Source organism: Eretmochelys imbricata, chromosome 7 (genome assembly GCF_965152235.1).
Source record: "Eretmochelys imbricata isolate rEreImb1 chromosome 7, rEreImb1.hap1, whole genome shotgun sequence".
In the NCBI taxonomy this organism is placed as follows: Eukaryota; Metazoa; Chordata; order Testudines; family Cheloniidae; genus Eretmochelys; species Eretmochelys imbricata.
The window spans coordinates 86,016,201-86,044,177 of NC_135578.1; the positions used below are offsets into that span (position 1 = coordinate 86,016,201).

General features: G+C 39.5%; 1 protein-coding gene across 2 annotated transcripts; it reads right to left on the reverse strand.

The window, feature by feature from the left end:
- Window positions 1–27,308, reverse strand: UBE2D1 (ubiquitin conjugating enzyme E2 D1). Of its 2 annotated transcripts, XM_077822148.1 has the most exons (7): window positions 27,121–27,308; window positions 16,872–16,935; window positions 16,742–16,773; window positions 11,227–11,304; window positions 10,622–10,727; window positions 7,207–7,300; window positions 1–3,069 (listed from the first exon to the last, which is right to left on the reverse strand). In XM_077822148.1, exons 1-7 carry the CDS (start codon window positions 27,142–27,144, stop codon window positions 3,024–3,026), a joined length of 444 nt encoding a protein of 147 aa, XP_077678274.1. In that variant the 5' UTR covers window positions 27,145–27,308; the 3' UTR covers window positions 1–3,023. The 2 variants fall into 2 exon arrangements, with proteins under 2 accessions (XP_077678274.1, XP_077678275.1); XM_077822149.1 differs by lacking the exons at window positions 16,742–16,773; window positions 16,872–16,935; window positions 27,121–27,308 and adding an exon at window positions 11,843–13,550.
- Between the last annotated feature and the right edge of the window lie 669 nt (window positions 27,309–27,977).

Below are 27,977 nucleotides of genomic sequence, written 5' to 3' on the forward strand. Positions count from 1 at the left end.
TTATTCTTTAACAGAGACAGATAAACATTTTTAATTTTTATCTTTTAGGCCTCAGTTGGCATCTTTAGGCAGAAAATACCACACAAACATCAGAAATTTGTTGAACAAGTTATTAGAAAGCAAGCCATCTGTAATATTAGAGTAAGAATAAATAAGAATAAAACTAAGGTTACATTTTCAAGAATTTCCAGAGATACAGAGATCCTTTAGTTGTGGCAATGTCACCGTAGAGAGGACAATCAGATGAAGCATTTTACAGTGAACAGTAGAATATGACTCGATAGAGAGGAGGGAAGCACAGATTACTTATACATTGTTTATTCCATCATATTGAAAGCAGCAGGACTGAGCAACCTTCTGAAGAGAGAAAAGAAAAAGTCTTCATAATGCATCATCTAATAAGTGATGACAGAACATTTACCAGGAAATTCTTAAAATCCTTGCTTATTCAACAATGGCTTAAATGTTGTCCTGGTGGATGAAGTTTGGGATTACCTAAAATGCCAATCAAAGAAATCAAAGTATCAGACTTATAGATAGTAGGTATGATATTTCTTGGACAGAAAGTTTAGACTACTTAAGGTAGATTGATAGGTGAGTCAGAGACCGAATACCACTGAGAAAACTTCTACAAAGAATGTCTTCAAGACACTTATCTTCAAAGAATCCTATAAGGTTAGAGTAAAAACTAGTGCTGCAGTCAGATCATCATTGTCAGTTAATTTGATTTCTATTGCTCATCCCAAAGATCTTGCATTATGATGGGAAGCTATTCCTTTTTGTATGGTGTATACTCAAATATTGCCAATTTACATATAAATATTTTCAAACTAGCCTTGATGTTTTAGTAAAGTAAAAGACAAAGAATAATTAATTCCTTTTAACATGCAAGTCAAGCTTCCAAATTTCACATCGTTAAGCATAAGACACAAAGAACTATTTAAACCATTTGTTCTGGTACAAGCATATAACTAACAAAAATGTAAGAGACAAATGTAAAAGAATTCTGGGAAAGATTCTGTTACTCAGAAGCCTTTTCCACCCACTAGAGATATTACACAAAACAAATGAATGGTGAATAGTTTAGCTTCCTTAGCAGTAATATCCCATTTCAAGTAGAGTGGAATTACTCATTTATTTTTACTATTAAAGACTTTTATTGACCATTTTAAAGATGATATATTCTACAGTGTATAACCGGGACATTCTTTGAAGCAGTGCAAAGAAAAAACTTTAGTGCTTCTCCACTAAGTGTTGATCTCAAAAGTCAACTGTATGTATTAGAAAAAAAAGTGACATTTCACAACTGACCAATTTGTGCTGCTGTTTCATATTCTTGGCAATGGTGAATCAAGGAGTTTTAAACAAGTATTAATTAATAAAAAATTCCAGTGGTAGAAAAAGTTTCTAGCATGCATGCTGTTCTACACATTCCAGTTAGGTGTTTGCTACAGTAAATGGCATTTTTTCCTTGGTGTAAGAGAAAGCACTGGAGTTAGCTTGCACTCAAAGGTTTTGGTTCCTGTGGTGGCAAATTTCCCATTCAATCCAGTTTTGCTTAATGCAGAAAGTTCAAAGCATTTTTTTTTTTAAACACACAATAATTTAATTTAGCATCCTAAGGGGAGGGAGGGGAATCTGTGGTTTGAGATTAAAATGCTTTCATTTTTAGTTTAAAAACAAAATCTGCTTTTCCAATACTATGGATTTTCTACATGCATTGTGAAGTAGACTTAGATGACACAGTTAATGGAAAAGTTAGCTTCACGTGTGAAAAATATTAGACCAAAATATCGTTAGACATAAATGAGGGAAGATTCTTTACCATGACATTCTGATATTGAAAGTATACATTTATATCAATTTATGAGAAGTGTCTGATGCCCAAACATATGTGATTTTTTTCTTGTCAAAAGAGAATTACTTGTATGTGTTTAGTGTAGGATTTCAGCAAAGTTGAATCCCACACAATACAAAGCAATGGGCATAACATGTTAAATAAATTGGGCTACAGCTAACAAAATTAATTGCAACAGTTAGAATTAATATCAGATGCATGGCTTTATTTTCCCCTTTGTCTATAATTCACATGCATAACTTAATATTTTGATCTTTTAATTTTAGAGCAAGCACTTACAAGGTTATGCAAGATTTAAATAATAGCCAAGACAAATAATAGAAAATGCATTTTATTTATATGGAAAAAGCTACAGTAAGATTTGTAAAAGGTCTATGAGAATATTATGTTGCCAACAGAGGGGGAAAAAAATCAGTCATGAATAGCAACAAACAGAACAGTTACATCTTTCTACATAGCAGTGCAATTAGTTCACATTGCAATAAAATTAAGTCAAGTATGCAACAGAATAAAAAAACCAAGTGTTTCTCCATAATCAGCATGTTAAGAATTACAGTGCAAAGATCATTTTAGGTTTTAAGAAATCTGCAATCAGTCTCTATAATAGCCCATAGGGAGCAACACCTCATTGATTTCATTACTAGCAGTTGTATCATGTCAATACTGTGCTAAAGGAAAAAAAGTCTAAATGAATTAATTTGCATGGTAAATAAAATATATTTAGTCTATACAGTAAAAAAATACAAATTATATAACAACTAACAGAATGAAATTTTGAACGGACTCATGAAATTGACAACATATCTTAAAGACACATACAGTATTTCTCATGTAAAGCATCTAGTTTTTCAGCAAAAAATAAGTTGGTTCCTTTACAACTGCATTAGGGATCTTGTAGCTGAAGATGCAGAAGTCCAAGAGTCTTAAAAACCACAATAAATGTCTTTTGCAAAGCATACAAAAAGGATAAATAGTCTCATCACAGTTTTAAGATTATTTTTGGAAGTTTGTTTTTTCTTGCTCCAGAAACACACTTACATGGGTAAAAATTAAAAAGGGCCTCATGGTACATTGAAAACAGTCAACTGTGCTCCATTTACTTCTAATTTTGAAAAACCTAGAATTTACAGTACTCTGTGGTATATATGAAAAAGTCTTCACAAGTTTACATTGCATATTTCTGAGTCCATTCTCTTGCATGTCTGTTGTATCTGTATGTATAGAAAGAAGGCATTTCAATGAAGATAGGTATATATATGATCCACAGCATCTATGTAAGTACTCAAATGATACGTTACTGGCTCTTTACCTTTTGGGATTGATTATAAACTTGTGAAATATAAAGAATGTTTTACATAGTAACTCTCTTTCCTCAAGAAACAAAATACGTAATTCATAGCATATAGATACACATTCTCAGTTTTGGAGCTACCTAAAAAAATAAAGTCTAACCACAGCAGTCTTCGATGATTGCATTAAAATGTAAGAAATCTACAGTTTGTGCATATGTAATCAGTCTTTTGCTAATAGTTCTACAGTGCATTAAACAGTGCCAAAATCAACAACTCTAGCATACTTATGACTATTAGAAACACATTAGCTAATTAATACAGGCAAGTAGTAGGTCATTAAAACAATGCACACCATATACTGAAGCACAAGATTATTTTATTCCACCATCTGTTTCTCAATGTCAACTCTATTTTGGCTGTAGAAATTCACTTTACAGTAAGTTAATTTAAACAAGTTTTTAAAGACTTTTCCTAGAAGAAAGGTAAGAATTGCATTAAAGCTAATTACATATCATTAGACTGAACAAGGTCAAATTATTAATGTCATTATTAGAAAGTTATTTCCAAAATATCATTTAGGTATAAAAGGTCTTATTGAACTAGGTCAAAACCTAGGAAGTTTTTTTTTTGTAATTCTCCTTATAATTGTCAATTAGTGCCACAACTACCATTGTCTGCCAACAACATATGAACTTTGACACTCAAAAGGGAAGTAATCATGCTTCTCCGAAAGTATCATTTGACTGGATTTCTATCCTTGGGCCTTTTCCTTTCTTCCTTTTCTCTTCCTTTCTAAGACTGGCCAGAACTCCCAAATCTAGGAGTTTGGGGACTGCCAACTCTCTCCATGCCTTGGTAGCAGCACTTGGGTATATTAAACACCTGACTGTAGGCTCTGTAGCCTCTTTTGCCCCCACCTGTTAGTTCCTTCTTCAAATAAAAGGTTGAAGCAAGAACTTTTGCAAAACCTAATTGCCTCCCTTTAAGATACCAATATATGTAATTAGTGCACTAACTGCAGTAGTCTCCATAATCTGCAAAACACATGCTAATGGAACATAACTCCTTGGACTTTAAGTTAATATTGGTAGAAGTCAGTGTATAGCATAACCAGAGTTTAGTCAGCCATAACTTTCACAGACCAAATCTGAGAGGAGATAAGTTTAATAGAAAGCCAACCAAAGGATAACTTCAATGAAGCAGAGTTACAGGCAAATTTTCCTCTCTCAAACCATTCCATACCGATTGGATTCTTAGTCCTCACTTTAAAGAGGGAGTCTCCATAAACCAAGAAATTCTCCAAGAAACTGTATGGGAATTTCCACACCACCTTAAGAAATGTGGAGACTTTTCACCACCACTCCCCCACCCCCCAATCAACAACAGGAGGAAGAAATATTGAGTAAATGAACAGGCAAAGGCTGAGCCCTGATTTCTTCATCTTGAGAACAATAGGGTTTGTATTATAAGGTAGATATACAAACAAGTTCAAATATTGGGGCAGGTGCTTGCAAAATGGGTCAGACAATTTGATTACACCAAACATCATAACCGGAAAGAAAAAACATCTTAGCAGTCTGCAAAAATATCCACTGCATGGACAAGGAAGACTGTTTCAGCAGAGGAATATCCTTTAAGACGACCATAACCTCCATCTAACATAAGCAAAGACCCCAACACAACTTGACAAATAGAACAGTTTTCAAATTGAAAACAATCTTCAGTTACCTTCAGAAAACTGTGCCCAGTGAGGAGGAACTACGGCCCATCTGCAGGTGTACCAAAAAGTTCCTGAATGGATGAGTATTAAAAAGCTAAATCGGATTCTATCTGTAATATGTAGATGACAGTCAATGTCACACATTTTCCTGGTAAGTACCTTTCATCTTAGTGCTGCTATTAATGAGTATTATTGCAGCAGGCACACACAAGCTTGTTCACATGTTACAAGCAGTTGTGATCTCTTCCAGATATTCCATACAGGCTCTAGAGATCCTGGAACAATGAGTGTAACTGATTAAGGTAATAAAGAAAAGACCCCCGAGGCTACCAACAATTAGCATAAACACCACGAGTGAAATACTGCCCCACTGAAGTCAATGGCAATACTCCCAATGACTTGAATAGGGCTAGGATTTCAGCCAGAATCAAAGGTAGCCAACATGCATCCCAAACACAACATCCACCAACCTAACAGTGTCTACCAAATACTCGATCCAAAGAGCGAACAATATGAATTTGTGGAATCTGGAAGGGCTTAAGACCATCACTAAGAGCAACACATTGTGTTTACTGCATCTTCACTGATATTATGTATTGTGTTTTCAGGCCCACTAAAATGCTCTTATGTGGTTCAGATGTCACAGGTACTCGAATACTGTTGCAGAACACAGTTTAGGGCATATGCTGCAACAGAGTTTCAATATGTCTGTTTTAGCAAAGAGTCAGACCACATCCTGGACTTGGACTATCCAGACCAAGAAACAGTATGTCCCACAGGACCTCTAGGAAGAAAGTTCAATCCCCCAACTACTTTGAGCACCCTGGTGTGGAAGACTGGTGCACCTCCAAGTTACTCTGTTATCACATCAATTGTTCATTAGAGTAGTCAATCATTCCACCATTTGGAATGACTGTTAAAACACTCAGATTGTGGTTATAGGACCAATGGATCCATATTCCTGCTGAACCTAAGAAAAAGGTTTAGAAACAGGAATTAGAAGAAGGAAGCATATACAGATGTTCCTGTCTCATTGGAAATAAGCAGCTTTACTTGTGGAGGAGATTGTCTCAAGTACAAGCTCTCTGAGATACAGAACTCCTCCTCTGCCTTCTCTCCGCCCCCTGAGCTACCACCACCTGGCTCTTCAAGCCACTCTCACAGTGCTAGTGTCTGATACACCAGGGGAAAGCTCCAGAGATTCAAAGACACTGGCATTCCAAATTTACTCCAGGGAACCTTTTGGAAATTCCCAAATCTGGTCTGCAATATTCTGAGGGCCCAGAGCCTGTAGCCACCCCCATGTGAAGTGCCCCATAGTGTGCCAAGGCATCAACTTCCTGAGATATCCAGAGACAATCCTCTAGAGTCTGAAATGCTCAGAGAATTCACTCTGCACAGCACTGTTCTGGAGATAAGCTTCCACTCTGTGCCAAAGACCTGGAGACTCAGCTGACCACAAAACACTGGTACCAGACGTTCCCGGGGCTACAGCCATGCAATGTACTTGGATCACAGTGCTTCAAGCCACCCCATGGCAGGGATGTGTAACAGAGTGCTGCCCGAAACCATCAAAATTCAGCTTTGGGAGTTCCAGGCGCGCTTTGAGAACAAGACTAAGACCAAAGAGTAGGAATCCAGTCAATATGATACCTTTAGAGATTAAATCCTTTCAATTTAAATCTCTTCTGCACCAGAAGTATGCACTACTGCAGCCACTAGTTGCCTAGGTTGCCATCCAGATACAAGCTATCCCACCAGTTCTAAATTGAGGTCAAGGTGAAGAAAGGTCTATTTTTGCTGTAGGATTTTCTTGTTTGTTAGATGAATGTGGCTATGGAAAAAACTTCTCAATATTTTCTATATTTTAGACAGAAGTTGTATTTGGGAAATCAAATGTCAACATTTAATATCCATGTTCAATATCTTTTAACCTTTTAGCAGAGGCATAAGTCTAACAAGTCTTTCACAACAGGACCAACATCCCATCTCAAATAATATATTCTGTTATTTGTCCTCATGTAATTTAAAACTAATGTAAACATACAAAAGAAGTGTCAAGGTTGTATGTACAGATTTGTGCACTAAAATATTAGGAAATATCAATGTTGATTTGTGTAACCCTACAGTCTACTAAAGTGGTTTAGTTGAAGTTATAAAATTATTACATGGGTTCTTGTTAAAATTCTATTGTTTAAAGGCTTAGCTATGTATATCTTTGGTATACCTAAGTTTTGAGAGCATATATGAAGAGAATGTCTTCGAAGAATGAGAGGGAACGTTTTATGCGTAGCAGATTAAAAGCAAGCCTCTAAATATCAAAAAGTTATACTTACTTTTCCTTGTCTGACTTGTAGATTTGTGCAATATCTGGTACTAAAGGGTCATCAGGATTAGGATCACAAAGTAAGGAGCATATGGACAATAAAACTAAAAAAAGAAAATAGATTAAGGAAGGGATTACTGCTTTGTCTTTTTTTCTATAATACCTTACTATATACAGTGATAAATTTTGGGAAACAAATGCACATCATTAGTATTAAATCTTTATACTACAAGTCTGCCCAGAAACCTCACTCAGGATCATGGTCCCATTCTGCTCAATGCTGTACAGACATACATGAGGATATGGTTCCTGACCCAGAGAGTGTACACTCAAAGAACTTGATGCAAAATACAACAAACCATGCAGACCCATGTGCCTGTGAGGAATTCATTGCAGGACTCAGGCCTTAGAAGTGAAACTGACAATTTTGACTTACACACGTTAAAGAAAACTACATACGGTCATGTGAACATTTTATCAGACTGTAAGCCATTTTGCTTTAAAACCAATACAATTAGTTTCTTATTGAGAGAGACTGACTTTCTGACAGAGGGCTTAGGGCAGGGTCACAGGATCAGCCTGTACTAATTACAAATGCATCTATTTTATGTTCTGTGTCACTATCGTGCAACACCAGATTTTAGTGTATTTTTTCATTTTGTAGCCATCTTAGATTTATTTTCTCCAGTAAGACTGCATATGAAAATTTTCACCCAATTTGAATACACTAGGTATTAGATTTTTAATTCTAAACACTACAAGTTTCGCCACAAACAGATGTCAGTACTAATTTCTTGGCATTCTCAGGCAGATTTAATTTTACCACATTAAAAAGTAGTATTAATTCAAAATGATATTTTGGGCTGTGGCAGTTTCAATCATTTTGTGCTGAAGTTTTTGGCACTTACTAATATCAACATAAGACACTAATATTTGACAACTCAAGTTGCTTGACTGGTCACATTGAGCAGTGACCACTTTAGCAGACATATGGTCACATCAAAGTCCTTTAATCCTGCTCAGCAAGAACATATGTGCAAGTGAAAACAAAAACTTCCATCAACCATTCAGGTGAGGCACCAGTTTGAGATATGCAACATATACGCACATAAATGAAATTAAGACTATAAAAGCATTCTACCTAAAGTGTGAACCAGGGGACAGACCACTCACCACTACTAATAAAAGAGCATTTAAGAAAAACATGGAGTGTAGCCTTTAAATCTGAGACAATGATAAGATGCAAATGGCTGACATCTTTTTTTTCCCTCCCCTTTTCTTTTTTTTTTTTCTTTAATATGTCCTCTGACATTAATAGGGAACAAGACAATGATTGCTCAGTGACAGGACAAGTGGCCAATTTATACAGAAAGCTGCAGATCGAATATACACAAGATGTTCCTTATGCATCTACCCCGCAATCAAAGTAAATTTAGAGACTTTTTATGTAGCTATTGAGTCTGTCCTGCACAGAATTGGGGTGTGTGGGCAGCAGTTGCATTATACAAGAACCTATAATAGCTGCACCTGAATGGAGCAATTTAGATCAGATGAAGACTAACAATTTTGTCTTGTTCCAACTGAAAATGTAATGACACTATTCTAAAAGGAGACATTGTTCAGGGCGTTATTAAGTACCTAAGGAAACATTACATTGTTTAACCCTGTACATTTTTAAAGAAGTTCCATCATTAATAGTCGGATTGTATTTTATATCACTATATACAGAGTGTCAAGGAAAGGAGTGGGTAAGTGTAATGAGTAGTATGGATGAGAAATGAAAAGCAGTTCTGGTGCCTACACTTGAAGAAAGATACACCTTATGTGGAACTCCTACAACCCCAATAATATGAAGAGCTGTGCCAGGCAAAACTATCTAACCTCAGCCTTACTGTTCCAAGAGTAACATGCTTCAAAACTTGAGAAAATCTGAATGCTACACTAGATTGGTTAGATAATTGAGCAGTTTTATTTGCTGAAGATTTGAGGGCCAACAGACTGTGCAATCTCACACAAGAATGTGATATAGTCAGAACAGTTTCCCTTACCCCCACAAAAGCATAATTAAAAGGCTAGATTTACCCCACAAGATGATGATTCAGAGCCAGTCCCGATCACCACCCTAAATTCATCTATTTATGCTAACATGTAGCAAGGATCTCCAAAGCAGTGAGCCATCTGATATTTTAGATCTGCCTCAATACCAAGCCACGGATAAAGGACAGGATGGGTGAAGGATAGGATTTTCCATTTAATTGGAATCTCCTTGCTTTTGTGGGTTTACGATAAATCAGAAAACATACAGTTTACTCTCTCCTTTATATGCGCATGTAGTGAACGTTTTTTTATACACTACATGCGCATATAGAGGAGAGAGTAAACCTATTGTTTTGTGATTTATTTTTTTATATATATATATACACACACACACACACACAACAGAACTCCCCATGATATACCAGCTACCCTCCCTTGGAGCACCCCCTGGAAGCCCTTTGTGCAATCATAGTTATGTCTCTGCCTCAGTTTCCCCTGGTGCGCTTTCGATAAGTTCAATGAGGCTTGTATTCAGTGAACAATGCCCTTACAGGGGTCTGGGTTTATTTAATCAACGGCCACACGTGGTATGCAAACAAGCCTCTCCTTCTGCCAGAAGTCCCCAGGCTTCTCTGCTGCTGGCACCTCTGAAGTCTCTCCCTTGCTAACTCAGGGTCTCTCAGGCCTCCCTTCCTGGGAAGCTTTACTGTCTCTCTCCTCTGGCCCATTCTGGGTGTGGTTCCTCTCCCCTGCTCTGCGAGGAGATTTTACTGGGAATAGTCTCCTACCCAGCCCCATTTAGGAACAATCTCAAGAGCTTTCTCTCTGTATTCTGGGCTCCTACCTGAGCCCTCAATCCTTTATAAGGCTCAAGTGTTCCTTAACTAATTAAACAGCACCCAGCTACTTCTCCAATTAACTATTCACAGACAGATCTGTGTTAGCTTATCCTCCTTAACTGAGCCAGTCACAGGGAGGCAGGGTGCCTGACCACTCAGAGCCAGCGCCCATGACACCTCTTTAATGTTAAAATACTAAATACAATGCCTACATGTAAATTCTTTTTCCATTCCCAGCGTCCCACACTTAAGTGGCACAAATTGAATAATAGTTGCTAGTCATATGTATGACTCACTGTCTAATGTGACATCTGAAGTGTAAAAAAGGTTGCATGATCTGAAAGAGTCAGGAATCTTGTGGAATTTCCCATTTAAATACTATGTAGGATAAAAGTTCTTACTCCCACCCTTTGCTACTGCTGTTTTCCAGCTACTGTCAGTGTAGGAATACACAGTAAGGCTGACCTAAAAATACCATATTATCATCAAAATGTTCACCATCATTACTATTACAGATGCATAAAATCATTAGCACGTCTATGGAGTTACCTTTTGATACAGTCAAAGCTGGTGACCACTGTGACCTCAGGATATCAAGGCAAATACTCCCATTACTGTTTATGTTTGGATGGTATATTTTTGTTGTGAAAGCAATCTGTGAACAACAAACAAAGAGGTTAGCTTCAAGCTCTGCTTATTACAACTGGCACCATAAGTGTTGCCCCTTTAATATCCAGTCATTTATTTTTAGAGTTGCTACTCACAGAAGTAACACAATGTGGACTTTTATCACCACTAATCATAGAACCATAGAATATCAGGGTTGGAAGGGACCTCAGGAGGTCATCTAGTTCAACCCCCTGCTCAAAGCAGGACCAATCCCCAATTTTTGCCCCAGATCCCTAAATGGCCCCCTCCAGGATTGAACTCACAACCCTGGGTTTAGCAGGCCAATGCTCAAACCATAGCCTATTGTACAAATATCTGACCCTATAACCCAGTTTTAACATTTGGTCTGCTATATTAATCAATATGAATAGGTATTTGACTTTGTTGCTTTTAACTCAAAAAATTGGGTTTTAAACAGGTAAGACACAGAAACAAAGCCCCAACCTAGGACTTTTATAACACTTTTAGGACAATTAAGTATTTACCTTTGGTGGTTTGAAAGGATAGTCTGTTGGAAAATGTACTGTGAGAAAAAACACTCCCCCTTGATATGCACTATCAGGCTGTAAAAGACAAAAAACAGGATTTATGCTACTGGGTTTTTTTTAAGGGTCCTTTCTGAATTTAAAGAGCCTTCTCAAAACTAGGGCAACTTTGGCAAAATCTATTCACCAACACACAATCTATTCTATTATGGCAAAATCTATTCACCAACACACAGCCCAAGTATGCGGGCATTGTGCTGGGAAGGCATGCGGCTGACAATGAGGGATGGAATCCTCCCCCAAGGCTGTGGAGCAACAGCGGAGCCATCCCTGACCACTACTGCAGAAACCCACACCCTACTGAACATCACTTTTTGGGAGAAAAAAAGAGAGAAGGAAGAATGTTTGGCTGGTGAATCTACTTACTTGCTGATCCACCAGCTCCAAGCTAGCTCCCCCTGCATGTTTGGGCAGCGAAGTGCTCCTGGAACTCAGTTCCATGGCAGCACAGAACCTCTGAGCAGGCCCTCCTTATCATGCCCTCTGTGCAACAGAACCACAATTGCTCTGCTACAATCAGGGCCTTCCTCCAGCTTTAAGCCACAAATATACTTACCTTCGGAAGGGATTTCTCTTTGCAGGTGCAAAGAGTAGGGTTTTCCAGCATTACTCAGCTGATCATGACGACATCAGGGAGTTTTTAAAACACACAACATCTTTGTGACCTGTACAATCTGTGAACATGCATTTTGTTAGAGAACATGTGCACAGGTTTAAGTCCAGGTTGCACACAGTTAAAAGAGAAATATCTTTCTGTTGCAGTCATCTGTTGAGGAAACCCTTCATTTTCATAATTATGAAGGAAAAAAACCCCAAGATTAGGCGGTTGAGGGCCTCAAAGCTAAAGCATCCCTGTGACTTCTGACTAAGAAAAAATAAAATAGTTTCGAATTTCTTTGGTATCCTTAATGTAATTGCTAAGAATCTGATGCCTGCAACAAAATAGTGCAAGTACACTGGCTTCTCAGATTCCCTATGTAGATCTAAGGTGGCCTGTTGCTCTTTGTTTTGGAGGAGAAGGGGAAAAAAAAAATCTATCTTAAAAATCAACATAAATATCATTTTTACTTATTTAGGAAAGAGTGCCATAGGGAAAGCCATGTGAACACTTCATGTAAAGATTTCAAATGAAGAAATTTTTCAGTAAGAGAAAAGTTTGAAAACAGTACTGCTAAGAAGTCAGTATTACGTAATACCAAACCAAAAGTGGTTGTCACAATACTTCTAGCTAGGAATAAGATGACAATTTGCATGCATACTAAATGGACCTGTCCATCTTAAAAGCTTTTAAGATCAAACAAATTTAACATTGATGAAGAGGAAAAACAAATTTACACTGCGTTTGGCATGTACCACATATAAAAATTCACAATGAAGACAATCCTTTACTTAATCGCTTAACGTTGGAGAACTAGGCTTGGAAGGATTAGATTTTTATTGGTAAGTGTCAATTTCACCAAACACATACAAACCAACAAAAAATATTTCCATCAATTCTAATCAAAATGTACAGATAAACAAGTTGAGAAAACTGCTGCTTAAGAACTTATGAGAGTTTGATTTAAGATATTCTCTTTGTATATTTTGACATGTGATATTGACAATTTGTGTTTTAATGGTTAGAAAGCTTTACCTTAACCAGGTAAGTGAAAGTTTAAATTGATAAAAATAAAAAAAAGATGCTTAAAATAATTATCAGTTAAAATGATAAAAAAAGAATTCTGCCAAATCTACAACTCACATACTGTACCCTGATTTATAACACTACACAAAGGCTCCACTAGTTAGATTATGAACTCTAATGTTTTTTGTAGGGCTGTCAAGTGATTAAAAAAAATTGTGATTAATCACACTGTTAAACAATGGATTACCATTTAAATGTTTTCTACATTTTCAAATATACTGATTTCAATTACTACACAGAATACAAAGTGTACAGTGCTCACTTTATATTTTTATTACAAATATTTGCACTGTAAAAAACAAAAGAAATAGTATATTTTAATTCATCTAATACAAGTACTGAAGTGAAGAGAAAAGGAGTACTTGTAGCACCTTAGAGAACTAACAAATTTATTTGAGCATAAGCTTTCATGAGCTCACTTCATCGGATGCAATCTCTTTATCATGAAAGTTGAACTTACAAATGTAGAATTATGTACAAAAAAAATCTGCAATCAAAAATAAAATAATGTAGAAAACTTTAGAGCCTATAAAGTCCACCCAGTCCTACTTCAGCCATTCGCTCAGACAAACAAGTTCGGTTACATTTGCAGAAGATAATGCTGCCTGCTTTTTGTTTACAATGTCACCTGTCATTCTGTTGTAACCAGCGTCACAAGATATTTACATGCCAGATGTGCTAAAGATTCATATGTCCCTTCATGGTTCAACCACCATTCCAGAGGATGTAGGTCCATGCGGTTGACAGGTTCTGCTCGATAATGACCCAAAGCAGAGTGGACCAACTCATGTTAATTTTCATCATCTGAGTCAGATGCCACCAGCAGAAGATTGATTTTCTTTTTTGGTGGTTCAGGTTCTGTAGTTTCCGCACCAGAGTGTTATTCTTTTAAGAGTTCTGAAAGCATGCTCCACAACTTGTCCCTCTCAGATTTTGGAAGGCACTTCAGATTCTTAAACCTTGGGTCGAGTGCTGTAGCTATTTTTAGAAATCTCACATTGGTGCCTTCTTTGCATTTTGTCAAATCTGCAGTGAAAGTGTTCTTAAAATAAACATGTGCTGGGTCATCATCCAAGACTGCTATAACATGAAATATATGGCAGAACGCGGGTAAAACAGAGCAGGGGAGACAATTCTCCACTAAGCAGTTCAGTCACAAATTTAATTAACAAACTATTTTTTTAACGAGCATCATCAGCATGGAAGCATGTCCTCCAGAATGTTGGCTGAAGCATGAAGAGGCGTACAAATGTTTAGCATAGCTGGCATGTAAATACTTTCCAATGCTGGCTACAAAAGTGCCCTGCGAACGCCTATTCTGACTTACAGGGGACATTGTAAACAAAAAGCGGGCAGCATTATCTCCCGTAAATGTACACAATTTTGTTTCTCTTTGTGATTGGCTGAACAAGAAGTAGGACTGAGTGGACCTGTAGGCTCTAAAGCTTTACATTGTTTTGTTTTTGAGTGCAGTTATGTAACCAAATAAATAAATAAATAAATAAAAATAAAATCTACATTTGCAAGTTACAATTTCACGATAGAGTTTGCAGTACAGTACTTGTATGAGGTGAACTGAAAAATACTTTTATCATTTTTACAGTGCAAATATTTGTAATAAAAATGATATAAAGTGAGCACTGTATACTTTGTATTCTGTGCTGTAACAGAAATCAATATATTTGAAAATGTAGAAAAACATCCAAAAATATTTAATAAATTTCAATTGGTATTCTGTTGCTTAACAGTGTGATTAATCGCGATTAATTTTTTTAAGTTAATTGTATGAGTTCACTGCGATTAATCGACAGCCCTAGTTGTTGTTGTAACTGTACCTGTAAAAGTTAGCTACTGGTTGAAAGTTAGTATCTAGAGAGATACTTTACCCCTCCAGACTTGTCATTTGAAACATAGTCAGTGTGCAATATTTACCTTGGGTGGACGCAAAAGTAGCATACAAGTCATCCTACTTCCAGACATGGGACATTAATTCTGAAAGTGAATTTTAGTCCTGTGCTTTCTACAGTCCAGCAGGAAATTGGAGCATTGAAATATATGTCATTTTTCATATGTCTCTCAATATCAAGTGCACTATGCGAATATCATGGCCTTCCCTAATGCCAGATATGGATGGAAGATGGACTGAAAAGGGATCTGTTCCCATTCTCCACTAGATAAGTATATCTTCATTCTTGTGCAAGTTCAATACATGGAGAGAAAAGAATGTTTCTGCTACAGGATATTAAAGGTGAACTGTAAAGGGCAGGGAGCCGGATGAGGGTGTGTGTTATTCAGGTCATCAAGGTAATTCACTATTGGGACAAATTCTAGCTTTCTTTTAAAAGATTTCCTCCACTTCCTCCATTTTTTGTGCTGAACAAGCCTCACAGCATTGTTAATGGGGACATTCATCACATACATTTCATCGGAACTCTACGTCCCTTCACAGTTTTGCCGTTCACCTTTCAGTAGTGCAAAGGGGGTAGAAGAAAGGAAGCAGTCATTAAACCAGAAGGGTAGCTTCAGCTCATGTGAATATGAATCCGCTATTGATAAAGCAGGCCCAAGTCAATCAGTCACAGAGCTTGTGGGTCAGTGGCAAGTCGGATAAAACCACCAAGAGACAGGGTTCTAATGTTCCATTGGTAGGTTAATACCTAATCCTTTTCCTGAGGAGGCAGGAGTTGTATTTAAATATGCTGAAACAAGTTGTCCCAGAGTAGTCACAACTCCCTTTTTCTCCTTTTCACCCTGTAATGCTGTTGCTCACCTTCTTGTCATCAGATTTGGCTAGGGCCTCAGTTTCCCCTGTTGGCTCGATGGCTTAGCCCTCCAACGGAACCAAAAATCCTCTCTCTGTGGTAACAAAAAGTCCAAAAGGAAAGACATCTGGGCTATGATCCCCTTATCAGGGTCTGGGTAAAACATCTCTTCCCTCAGAGGTTCACTCTTTATGTATTTCTCCCAAATATTCCTTTGCTCAGATCCTCTTCAGGCTTCCTTTTCAGGCTTCTTTCTGTTCTTAAGCACTTTTCCTTTGACAAAGTTAGCACTTTTGCCCTTCCCTAACCACCTACTGGGGAGAGAGCCTTACAGCAAATCCTAACATCTCCCAGACCTCCTTCAGACTGAGGAAAGCAGATCCGTTATGTACAGCAGCCTATGGTTTCCATGATTGCTGTACAACAAGTCAAAACATTGCTCTGTTTTTGGTAGAACCACATCACAGGAATGGGAGGAACTTTAACCCTTTAAAGGCCCAAGCACACCCTGTGCCACGACAATTCTATTTAGAACTACTAAATGAATTACTATAATGGTTTTCCATTTGGACTGATGAAGCTAACATATAACAGTATTTAACTGATCATCCCTGGGGAAAAAGAGAAACAACACACAACAGGCTTTTCATTTAGGAAACAGAATAGTAAATCAAAGGTTCAATGTAGACTGATGTTGTTTACAGTTAAATTGTTTTTAGTTTCAAGAGGAAAAGGAGGGATTTTTTAAGTTTTACTGAAAGTGAAAGTTAAGTGTGACAAAGTAGGTGGAGTATGTAGAATACTTTAAGTACTAAACTACTACAATAGCAAAAAGTTTCCCCCAAATATTTAACCTGAATATCTGATAGTTTAATCCAAGACTATGGTGCTTATAGGTGTGCAAATGCTTGTATGAAATGAATCCTTTCCACAATCAGAAAAGTCAATACCTCAGGCCTACTTTCTAAGGGGTTTAGGATTATTTCAATTATATGAATTACATACTTACAGGTCCCATAATAGTTGCTTGCCAGTGGAACACTGAAAGACAAAACACATTAAATTTTTAGACAATTTTTCTCCTCCCTCAACTGACAAAAATATACTAAGACCTTTGCAGTAAATGATTAAGAGCTTACAGTCATCTCCAACAGGCCCTGCAGAACAGTGGGCAGGTGGGTCACGTTGCAGATCACTTAGTTCCTATGAAAAACATGAAAATATTGTAAATGATTAAAAATATTTACAAGGAAGAATGAGGTAACTAAGAATCAAGCCAAATTCAGTTCTAATCGTACTTAGATTAAAATAAGACATCTAGGACATTTAAAACCAAAAAACAATAGAAATGTAAGTGCCAGTGAAAATGGAAAGTTTTCCCAAATAAATAAACATTCCTTGCAGTGTTTGCAACTCAAGAACTGCAGTACTGTGCTACTGACATGTAAAATAGATCTGCAAATTATAAATAAATCAACTCTACAGTGAAATGTCAAGTGTAAGATGAAAAAAATTAAGATTAAGTGTTATTTTAAGTTCAATTATTTAAAGTATTAAGGAAAAATTTTAAATGCTTAACTGAGTGTTCCTTTAACTTTGCAATGTTTTGCATAACCTAATCTTGGCCCCATCCATCCATGTACATTAACTGATTTAAACTAGTTTGTAAAATGTCTGATTTTCCCAAAAGGTGCTCCACAAATGTATTGTTATTAAGAATACTCATAAATGAGCCTGAAAGCTAACAGAATTTAGCCTCCCGTTGATATTTCTGGATAAACAGCTTCTTTACTTTCGTAAATCTTATTTTTCAGACTTACAAAACAAGAAAGGTTAAAATTGAACAGAAATCTTCATAGAGTATTTTACAAGTATGATATTTTTCATTACGAAAGGGTATAAAGTCAATCTTGGCTAATTTATCCTTCCTTGCTATTCATGTTTTTATTTTAGTCCTTAGATATAGCCTTTCCAAAGGGGAATATTGCATATGTCTTCCTTGTCCCTAGCTACTATCAACAGTCCTCCTTATTGGAGGTTGTGACAACCACCCTCTTTTTTTAAAACACTCCTACTGGGTAACCACCTGCTGTTGCTGAAAGCCACTATCAGTGCCTACTGTATTCATGTTCAGTTAATAAAAATGGAATATAAAATTAAAAAGTGTAGAAACAAACTCAATAGCTGCCAAGGGTGTAAGAGCTCATGAACAAATTTTTGGGATGGAAAATAAAGTTAGTTGTTCCTTAAAATGAGACTATAGTAATTTATTAACAACAAAGGATACCCAAGGGCATGAGCACTGGATTCACACATTTCAGCTGATGGAGGCACTGCCTATTGTATACTGAGCAAGCGATAAGGGGTTTATGAAGCATTGCATTTCTTGTTTGTATTGTAATTAAAATAAATTTATAGTTACTTTCACTTCATGGGAAGAAATTAAATGCAATATTCCCTTCAAATAAGGTGTCACCATCTCCTACTCTAAGGAGTCAGTGTTCAATCAGCATGCTTAATTAGCCAATGGTTGATTACAGAAAGACTGCTGAAACATTTAAGATGAATAGCTCATTTTAAATTGTACTTTCAATATCGGTTATTATAACCAATTGTTCTGATAATGTGGGCACATGCCATAAAATCCTTTAGTTTAGATACTCTAATATGAGATCAGCCCTAGAATTTCTGGATTCAAAGAAGTGTTCTATTTACACAGTCCTATCTTTTTTGCTGAAGAGAAAGACTAACAAAAGACTGAAGTCCATGCCATCAGCCAACATCATTAACAGGATTAGTTTTCAGAATTTTTATACCAAAAGAGATTAGAAATCCCACTTTTCCTCCTCCTTGCCCCAATATTTAAAATCAAAGTGTATGTCCCATGCTTACTATAGTTACACTTTTTATTTTTTTGCTTGAGTGTAATTATATATCACAACCTCACTTTCTATTGATTCCCCCTAGACAGCTACTGGTTTATCTGCTTTTGAAATTAACTTCCCACAAGTGTCTAAATGCATTGCTTATACTCTTAACATGAAAATGTAATGATTCTTAATTCTCCATGAATTTAAGAAGCCTAACACAGACTAAGTAACACTTCATATCATGTTGCTTAAATAAAAAACTTTTTACCTTTTCCCCCAAGATTATTTTTATCATCCAACAAGTGCATCATAATTCAATACAAAGAAAACTATTAATGAGCAAACTTTAGATTATGGTTCTCAACAGACAATATTTTCCCCTACACATGTAGGTTACTGTTAGGTTAAATGTGAAATTCTAAGCCATAACTCTGCTCCAGGTCAATCAGACTATTATATATTTACATTGGCAAATACAATTTTGCTTTCTTTTTATATTTATTTTGCTAGTTTATAGGAACAAATGAAAACACTTTTTGAATTGTAAGATTCAAATTAGTGGATGATGTTTGACCATTTGCATGCACATGTGATTATATATTGAAACACAGATGTGTTATTTCACTGACAGTTAAGTGCATGAATGTCTCTTTACATTTCAATTTAGTGGAAAAAATAAAGTTGTGTACACTACAAGACTACAACACCCTTTATTTTTAAACTTAGTTACTTCAAAAATGTGTCAAAAGCCACTTATTTAAATTTTCAAAAATAATTTTTCTGAAGTAAAATACATCCAAGTTCCTCCACACTCGAAACAAGAACAGCCAAAAAGAATTTTTCAAGTATTTCCAAATAATTAAGTTTGAGCTATGAACAAGCATCAGAAACCGCATTTCCTCTTGATCACTAGAGGTAAGCCCTGGAAAAATAGTAGCTTATAAAGAAAGTGTCTTCTCAACAAACCCTATAATACATGATAGCCAAAGTCCATGAACAGAGATGAAAATGAAGGGTTCTGAGCACCAACCATAGGACAACAGCTCTTCACAGAAGAGCCATGTGAACAAATTCACTGAGCTACCTAACATTAGATACAGCAAGACCTTAGAGCATAGCATGCATATTCATACTTAGCACCAAACAGTGATAGCCTCTCCCCAATTTTCAAAGATTTGCTAATTACAGAAGACTCATCTGCAGAACCCCCAAGTCTAGTTTACACTGCAGCACACTACTATACATTATGAAATCAATTAGAACTTACAAGCATCAAGAGTCTCAGAAGTGAATTTTGTATATATTTTATTTGCTTAGTGCTGACTACGTACATGGTGCTTCACAGTACACAGATAACAGGAGATGCTGTTCCTGTCCCAAGGAGCTTCCAGTGTAGATCAGACATTGTGCAGTCTAAATCTATGATTTTGATGACACAAATCTATCAACTCCCTTGTGTCCTATGGCAAAGCAGATCACTGACCAGAGGCAGTCAAGGGGTCCCTATTAGTGTGAGGCAGATTAAAATGCACTCTAGAGTACAGAGAGGGAAATCTGAGGGACTCAAGACAGGTTTGTCACAGAGTTGGGAGCAACTGGTGAAGTTTAGTCTAGTAGTGAGGACACAATGGACAAGCCTTACTGTTCTGCCTTCACTTATTCGCTAATATGTGAGAATCCTTCATTTACAATTATCTCCTGATCATTAGCTTTTGGCTGGTTTGGCTATAGCTCTCCCATGGTGTAGAATACCTCTTTTCAGGTATTAGTTTGCTCTAGGAGCCTGTGTGCTGTACACCTCTGAAAAGTGCCTTGTCTGGAAACAGTGTTACGGGATAGATCATCGAGAAAAAGATATGGTACAGCAGAAACTATGATGCTGATACTAGCGAGATGTTAGTACCAACACACACTAAAAAAAAAGAAAATATGTTCACTTACTAATGTTCACTATATATTACAGCTCATTTCCTTAGTAGATACTGCCATCTTTAACATAAATGTTATTAGAACTATTAATCTGAGCAGACACTTGATCTCACAGAACTCCCAAGTCCCATAGCTATTTTTAAGATATAAAATTTCTAACTGTCATAAGAACACTCAAGCTTAGCCAGAGACAGTATGTCTATATAGACATGAATTTCTAAGTGACTTCATTGCATTATCTGCCAGCCCTTTGTTCTTCCCAGAGTTCTTTGAGGTACTTGCTAAAGCTATGAAGACCTCACTGTATTCTATCTGCTCAGAGCCCTCTATATACCCCCATAGACTTAAGGCCCCACAACATAACCACCAACATTTACAGTAAACCTGAACAGTCACTGAGTTCTAGTTGTCATCTTCTCAGGTGGGCTAAAAATGCCAACTTAAAACTAAATTTTATAAGATACCTTCATCTAGAGTTAGTCTTTTTAGGTTTTGTAATCATGTAGGAAAACTGTACATCATTTAAGGAGACGATGTCAGGGTATTTCATCTTTTTTTAACTGGTTTTCCCTTAGTTTAATGATCCATTTGAAAGTGAAATCTGTTTCCTTACCATTTTTCTCATCCATGCATGCTAGTTTGTTATTGTAGTACCATTCATGAAGCTTGGCTGATGACAAAATCCTCTCCACCCCCTTTTTTTTTTTAAATTTCCAGAGGGTGAGGTGTTCAGGGGAAAAGGGGGGAGGGGAAGAGGAAAGAGACCTGAGAAAACAAACATCTTCACTTCCCAAACTAGAAGAAAAAGGTGTCTAATTTTGGACCTACCAACTTCAGCTTCCCTTCCATATCTACTTGTAACAGGGTTGGCACCCACCTCTCCTGAGCGCCCCTTCTGGTTGGGTGTGTCCGCAGTCTTTAAACCAGTCCCAGCCCTGCCATCGAGCTGTATCTGCAGGGCTTCCTCCCTGGAGGCAATGGTTTTGCCCGCTTAGTCTGGTTTGGCCCCAGTCTTCAGCTTGGGCATCCTGACAATTCAGTCCCCTTCTGGAGGTTTACTGATGTCCAATTGTAGGCCATTTCTCAATGGCCTAAGGGAGGGAAACAGGGCCCACCCACTACTCTGGGTCCCGGCCCAGGAACCTTCAGAATAGCAGCCATATGCCACTGTGTCCCTTTCGTAAAACTACCTTCAGTTCTCTGGGCCACTTCCCTGCAGCCCCAGCCTTCACCAATGCCTTACCCTTAGCTCAGGGCTCTTCTAAGATCAGGCCCACTAGCCAGTCAGGAGCTCTTCCTTGCTCCCCACTAGCTCTGAACTGTCCATTGTGCTGCAGTTCCCTTTGCCAGCCAGGAGCCCTTCTGCACTCCTCTAGCTCCAGCAAGGAACTGAACTGTCTCTGGAGCTCCTTTTTACAGGGCCCTTCTAGCCTGTTTGGACAGCCTCTCCAACTGCTCCGTATCTGGGACGAGTGTGGCAGGACTCTGAGGCCTCCAGCAGGGGGCCTGTGGGCCACATCCACCCCGTCACACTCCTCCTTTGGCATTTCTTCAGTTATTTCAGATTAAAAACAATTGTGTAGTTAAGATAGTCTTAACTACAGATAAACCAACTGATTCTCATCTCCCCCATTTTGAAATACTAATAAGGTACACAGCACAAGCTCTTAGTGTACAAATTTATTCACAAGTCATTCAAGCACCTAACAGATGCTATTCCTTAAAATATTCTGACCATACAAGTTGTGGTATTCACTCCAACACAAGGAAGATTCAAAAAAGATGGATACATAAGGAATGGGATGCAGATTAATGCAGAAAATATAATTCCTTTATGTAAAATTCAATGTTGCAGTCCGCATTTGGATTACTGCATACGGTACTGATCAACCCATCACAAACAAAAGTGTAGAAATGAGAAGGGGTCCAGAAAAGGCTTGGCAAAACTCATGTATAAAAAAAAAAATTAGAGAAGATTGTGACTGTTTATCTTAGAAAGGAGACATAATAAAAGTATATAAGATAAAGAATGATATAGATCAGTGGTTTTCAAACTTTTTTTCTGGCAACCCAGTTGAAGAAAATTGTTGATGCCCAAAATTCAACAGAGCTGGGGATGAGGGGTTTGGGAAGGGGCTGAGGCAGAGGGTTGGGGTGCAGGGGTGGAGGCCAGGAATGAGGGGTTCAGGGTGCAGGAGGGGGCTCAGGGCTCTGGGGTGGGGGGGGGTCAGGGATGAGGGGGTTGGGGTGCAGGAAGAGGCTCCAGGTTGCGGGGGTGGGGGGGTAGGGTTGGGACAGGGGATTGGGCTACAGGCTTATCTCTAGTGTCTCCTGGTCCCTACCTGTTCTGACACCATGCTGTGCCCCGGAAGCAGCCAGCAAGTCCGGCTCCAAGGCAGAGGTGTGCAAGCAGCTCTGCACGGCTCTTGCCCACAGGCACCACCCCCACAGCTGGTGCAGAGCCTCGTGGCCCCTCCCCCCCCTTACGAGTCAGACCTGCTGCTGGCCGCTTCCGGGGTCCACCATGGTGTCAGAACAGGTAGGGACTACTAGTTTTTACTGGCCGGCCACTAGGGTCCCTGGGTGCTGAGGAAGGCGACCCAGCGCCTTGCATTCTGCAACTCAGTACTGGGTCATGATCCAAACTTTGAAAAACTCAGTGTCTGTTCTCCTTGGCTCATAACACAAGAACAAGGGGTCGTTCACAGAAAGCAAAACATGGCAAATTCGAAATGGATAAAAGGAAATACTTTTTTCACATAACACGTAATTTGACTGTAACATTGCCACAGAAATTCAGGCCAAAAATTTAGCAAGATTCAAAAAGGGATTGTAAATTTATATGGATAAGATGATCAACCAGAATTATCATGACTGATGATGATTTGGGGAGGGATATTAAGCCTCATCCTTCAGGGTTTGAGTCAGTCTCCATATATTAGAGATCAGGATGAGACCTAACATGGGGGGCAAAATATCCCAGATCTGCCCACGGTTGAGTTCCTACATCTTCTTCTGATGCATCTGATACTGGCCACTGTTGGAGACAGGATGCTGAACTAAATGGACCTGATCCAAGATAGCAATTCCGACATTCCCACTTGGGGGCTGGCTATTGTCATTAAAGCAGTCCCAATTTGTAACAACGACAGCAACTGGTTAAAAGAGTACTAGAGCAACACCAAAACAACTTTAAATACACTCATACTTTGCATTTATAAAGCACCTTTCATCCAAGGACCTCAAAGCACTATGCTAACATTTTAGTGAACCTTAAAACCCATGTGAGGTAGGCAGGAATTGTTTTCATTTTACAGAGAGGAAAATGATGCAGAGAGGGTTAAATAACTTGCTCAACAACACAAATACAGTCTGTGGCAGAACAGACTTAGATCTCCCAATTCCCAACCTGTGCTTTAATCTCTTGATTTTACGTTCAGAAGTTGGTACATTTGAAGTCATATCTTCACTAACAGCATGTTAATTGGATACTACAGAACCACCAACCTCCATTTCCACCATCAACCGTAAAGTAATGCAGAAATCAAGCAATTATTCATGTGAACAGAGCAAAATAGTGGGTTAGATGAAAACAACACACTAATTTCACAGCATCAACAATAGCAAGATGAAGTACATATCAGTTTTATAACCTTAGATAAGCTATACGTATAAATATTCCGAGCACCCATGTGTCTTACCTTTCATAACAAACATCTCTTTTGTTGCAATGAAAGACTGATTCTGATAGGGCAAGTAGTATTTGGGAAAGAGAGGTGGGTGGCTTTTTTTAGAAGAAGTTTTCTCATTTAAATCCTTGACATTTACAGATGCCATTTACAAACTCATTTGTGATATGTTCAAGGGCCAAATAGGCTGACAATGTTTCTAATTGTGGATCGGATAGAACATTATTGGAAAGAAAACCAGCATTAGTTAGCTATGTTCTCAAAACGTTAAAGTTGTAAGTATAACATTTCTGCATCAGCATAATAGCCTGATACTTTATATGATGGTACTTTACCTTTGACCTAGTGGCTCACAACTAAGGCTATGATGTAATCATGGGTATTTTTAGTAAAAGTCATGAACAGGTCACGGGCAAGAAACAAAAAAATCACAGCCTGTGACCTGTCCATGATTCATACCATGAATACTCCTGATTGAATTTTAGGTGGGGTGCTGCCACCACTGGGAGCAGCTGCCCCAGGGGGGCCCGCCGGGGGGGGCGGGGGAGGAGAAAAGGGAGGGAGAGGGGAGGCGCCAGCCACAGCTCTGGCCACCGCTGTAAAGGGAGTCCCAAGGAGGCCAGTGGCCACTGCTAGGACCGCTGCTCAGGCAGTCCCCAAGGCCAGCTGCATCGGCTGTTGCTTGGGCCGTCCACGGGGCCAGCTGCCCGGAGCTGCCAGAGCAGAGGCTGGCACCGGAGCCACTCCGGCAGCGGGACCCTGAGTGGCGGGCTGTAGAGCCGCTCCAGCAGTGGCAGGTGTGACTGTCCCTGGAGCCAACTGCTCGGGCAACCCTGGGGTCAGCCATATGGGCCACTGCAGGAGTCACGGAGGTCGCAGGAAGTCACAGAATCCATGACCTCCATGACAAACATGGAGCCCTAGTCATAACAGTATAGCCTTACGCTCAAGATAAGAAATGTGTCAATAGTCAGTTTGATCAATCTCCTGACATTAATGGCAAATTAAAAATGGGATATCCTACACATATGCTGTTTCCTTGATTGTTGGGGCCTAACATATAAATGACTGAAAGAATTCTCCCTCTGCTACACCCTCCCCCTCGTTAAACCACAAAACCCTACATTTATGCTTACTTTGCTTTGACATAACATTACGTGCCTTGACCTGGACTGGTCTTTCCTTGGTGCAGAGTTCCTGCTAGATATCCAGGTTGTATATTTCATGTGATAAAGTTGCCAGATAGAAACATGCTCCTCAGACAGATCAGGACAAGATATCCTGAATGACAGCCATCACAGTGGTTAGTAGCAGCTATGTTTCCACTGCAGTTGTGTCGGACCTAATGTGGCAGCAGCAGGGCACTTAAGTGGCTGATCAGTAATTATTTTTTGTATTATCAAAGTGCCTAGGAGTCTCAATCATGGACCAGGACTCCATTAAGCTAGGCACTGTACAAATAGAGCAAAAGCAAAAAGATTGTAAGCTCTTTGGGGCAGGACTACCTGAGGTCTCGTCTACGCTTAAAAGTTACGTCAACACAATTATAGTGCTCAAGGGTGTGATAAGTTCTGTCACTCACAAAGGTGGTGTTCCTAAGGCGACGGGAAAACCCCTTCCATTGCTCTAGGAAGCATATACACTACAATGCTACCGCAACATAGCTATGGCACTGTAGCCATGCCACTGTAGCACTTGTAACCTAGACATGGCCTAAGTAAGAGAGTCCCCTCTCTTCAAAGTGAGACACTGCTAGCCTTTGCACACAGTATGCAACACCGGGAAGGAAATGATCAACTAAAGTACATAGCAAGCTGCTTTACTGAGCAGGCTCTTATTTACATTTCTATCACATTCAGAGATTTAGGAGAGCAATTCTTACAGAGGGGAACAAGACGAATTAGACCCATACAAAGTCCCTCTGAGATTAATGAAGGATGTATCAGAACTGCTGTGACCCCTCCACCAAAACACTGATCCTGTCTAGAAGCAACATGATCTTCTGCTGAATAAAGGTAAGAGCTGAGAAACAGGAACCCCAAATTCTAGTCTCAGCTCTGCCACTGACCTGCTGAGGAACCTCAGGCCAGTCACTGGCCATACCAGAATTAAAGCAGTTTCTGAAGTGGCATTGAACACAGTTCCCCCTTGTTTACACTTGCAACTAAACTGCATTGTTGACACCTGCCGTCAGCACCACACAATATTTCCTTTGTATAGGCAAGCCTTCAACTGCTTGTTGCCTCAGTTTCCCCAGCTGTAAGATAACTGTAACTGCCCACCTCACCTGGGCCTTGTGAAGGTTAATGTTAAACTGTATCCAGATTGCCATGCAGCTGCGAAGCATCATTACTATACTGTGCTACAAGTAATCCTCCTCCAACCTACAGACTGACATTCCACTTCCATGGGGGAGGAGAAACAAAGAACAGTCTCCCAGAAGCAATAAACTACCGATATCCCCATTGGTATAGCAAAGATATGAAAGCCCCACTACGCCGAGGAGCAGAACTACAGCCAAGATCCAACACCCATTATTCTACCCTTTGACACACGACGTTCTCCTCGGCGCCCATCCAGCCTCCCTTCCCCGATACAATCCTCTCTCTCCCCTACCACCGGCTTCCCTTCTAGTACGATCCTCCCTCTCCCCAGCTCCCCCGCCATGTAGCCCTTTCCCTGCAGTTCTCCCTCTCCCCCATAACCGCTTCCCCGACACTAGAGCCTCCCTCTCCCCTCACCAGCCCCGCTCCCACAATACGATCCTCCCTCGCACCCCCCCCCCGTGGCCCCGCTCTCCCGCGACAGAACCCTCCGCCCGCTCCCACGGAGCCCGGGCTCCCCGCGGCTCAGCCCCAGGCCCGGCGCCCAACTGCAGGGCCCGGCGCGGCCGCACTTACTTTCTGTATCCGCTTCAGCGCCATGGGGGGCGATACTGCGGGCTGGGACGCGCTCCGGCTCGGGGGTCTGGGAGGCGGCGGCGGGCGGCTACTCCCCAGCTGGGCGCGTGCGGTCGCTCCGGACGGAGGCCGGGCTCAGGACGTGAGGGACCGGGACCGGATCCTCTCCGCTCTCACTCGCTGGCTCTTTTGTTTCCGCTTTTACTTATAGACGGAGCCCCGCGCCAGCTGCATTCTGGGGCATGTAGTCCGGAGGCGGGAGGGCGGCGCAGCGCCCCCTACCGTCCCACTGCGGAGCCTGCAGGCCCATGCAGCGGGCAGCAGGAGGGCGGAGGTGGCAATTGCTGCCAGCTGCAGCCCAAGGGGCCTTTACCCTAGGATTAAATTGGAGGAGCAAATTCAAAGCTACAGTTACATCTGCTCCGTGGTTATTTCTCCCACAGAGATGTGAAAGGATGGAAAGTGCACACAACCTTAACCCTGGTCCCACCCCCACCAACCAAACCCCTTGGGCACTCAGGTTGCAGTTTGGCCTTGTCTTCTTCACTATGGAACTTTACTCAAAAATTCCAAATGGTTCTCTCTCCCAGATGTTCCAGTGGGAATATTTCAAAAATGTCCCCTGTGTAGACATAACTAAAGAAGGCTATAGCAATGCAAAGACCAAGCTGCACTGATTTTAATGCTGCCACAATATGCAACCAGCCTATCAAAGTAGCAATGCAAGTTCACTTCTACCCTGTCAAAAACATTAATATGATTAAGATGTTTCCTGTTTGAGGATTATTATTTATAATATATAATTTAAGAAAACCATCTAGTAATTAATCATTGGAACAATTTACCACAGATTGTAG

Bases quoted from the DNA above. Each gene is read 5' to 3' on its own strand.
- UBE2D1 (XM_077822148.1), bottom strand. From the start codon at position 27,144: ATGGCGCTGAAGCGGATACAGAAA. The intron at 16,936-27,120 runs GTAAGTGCGGCC...TGTTTTTCATAG, and splicing joins CGCTGAAGCGGATACAGAAA to GAACTAAGTGATCTGCAACG. The intron at 16,774-16,871 runs GTAAGCTCTTAA...TTTGTCTTTCAG, and splicing joins AGGGCCTGTTGGAGATGACT to TGTTCCACTGGCAAGCAACT.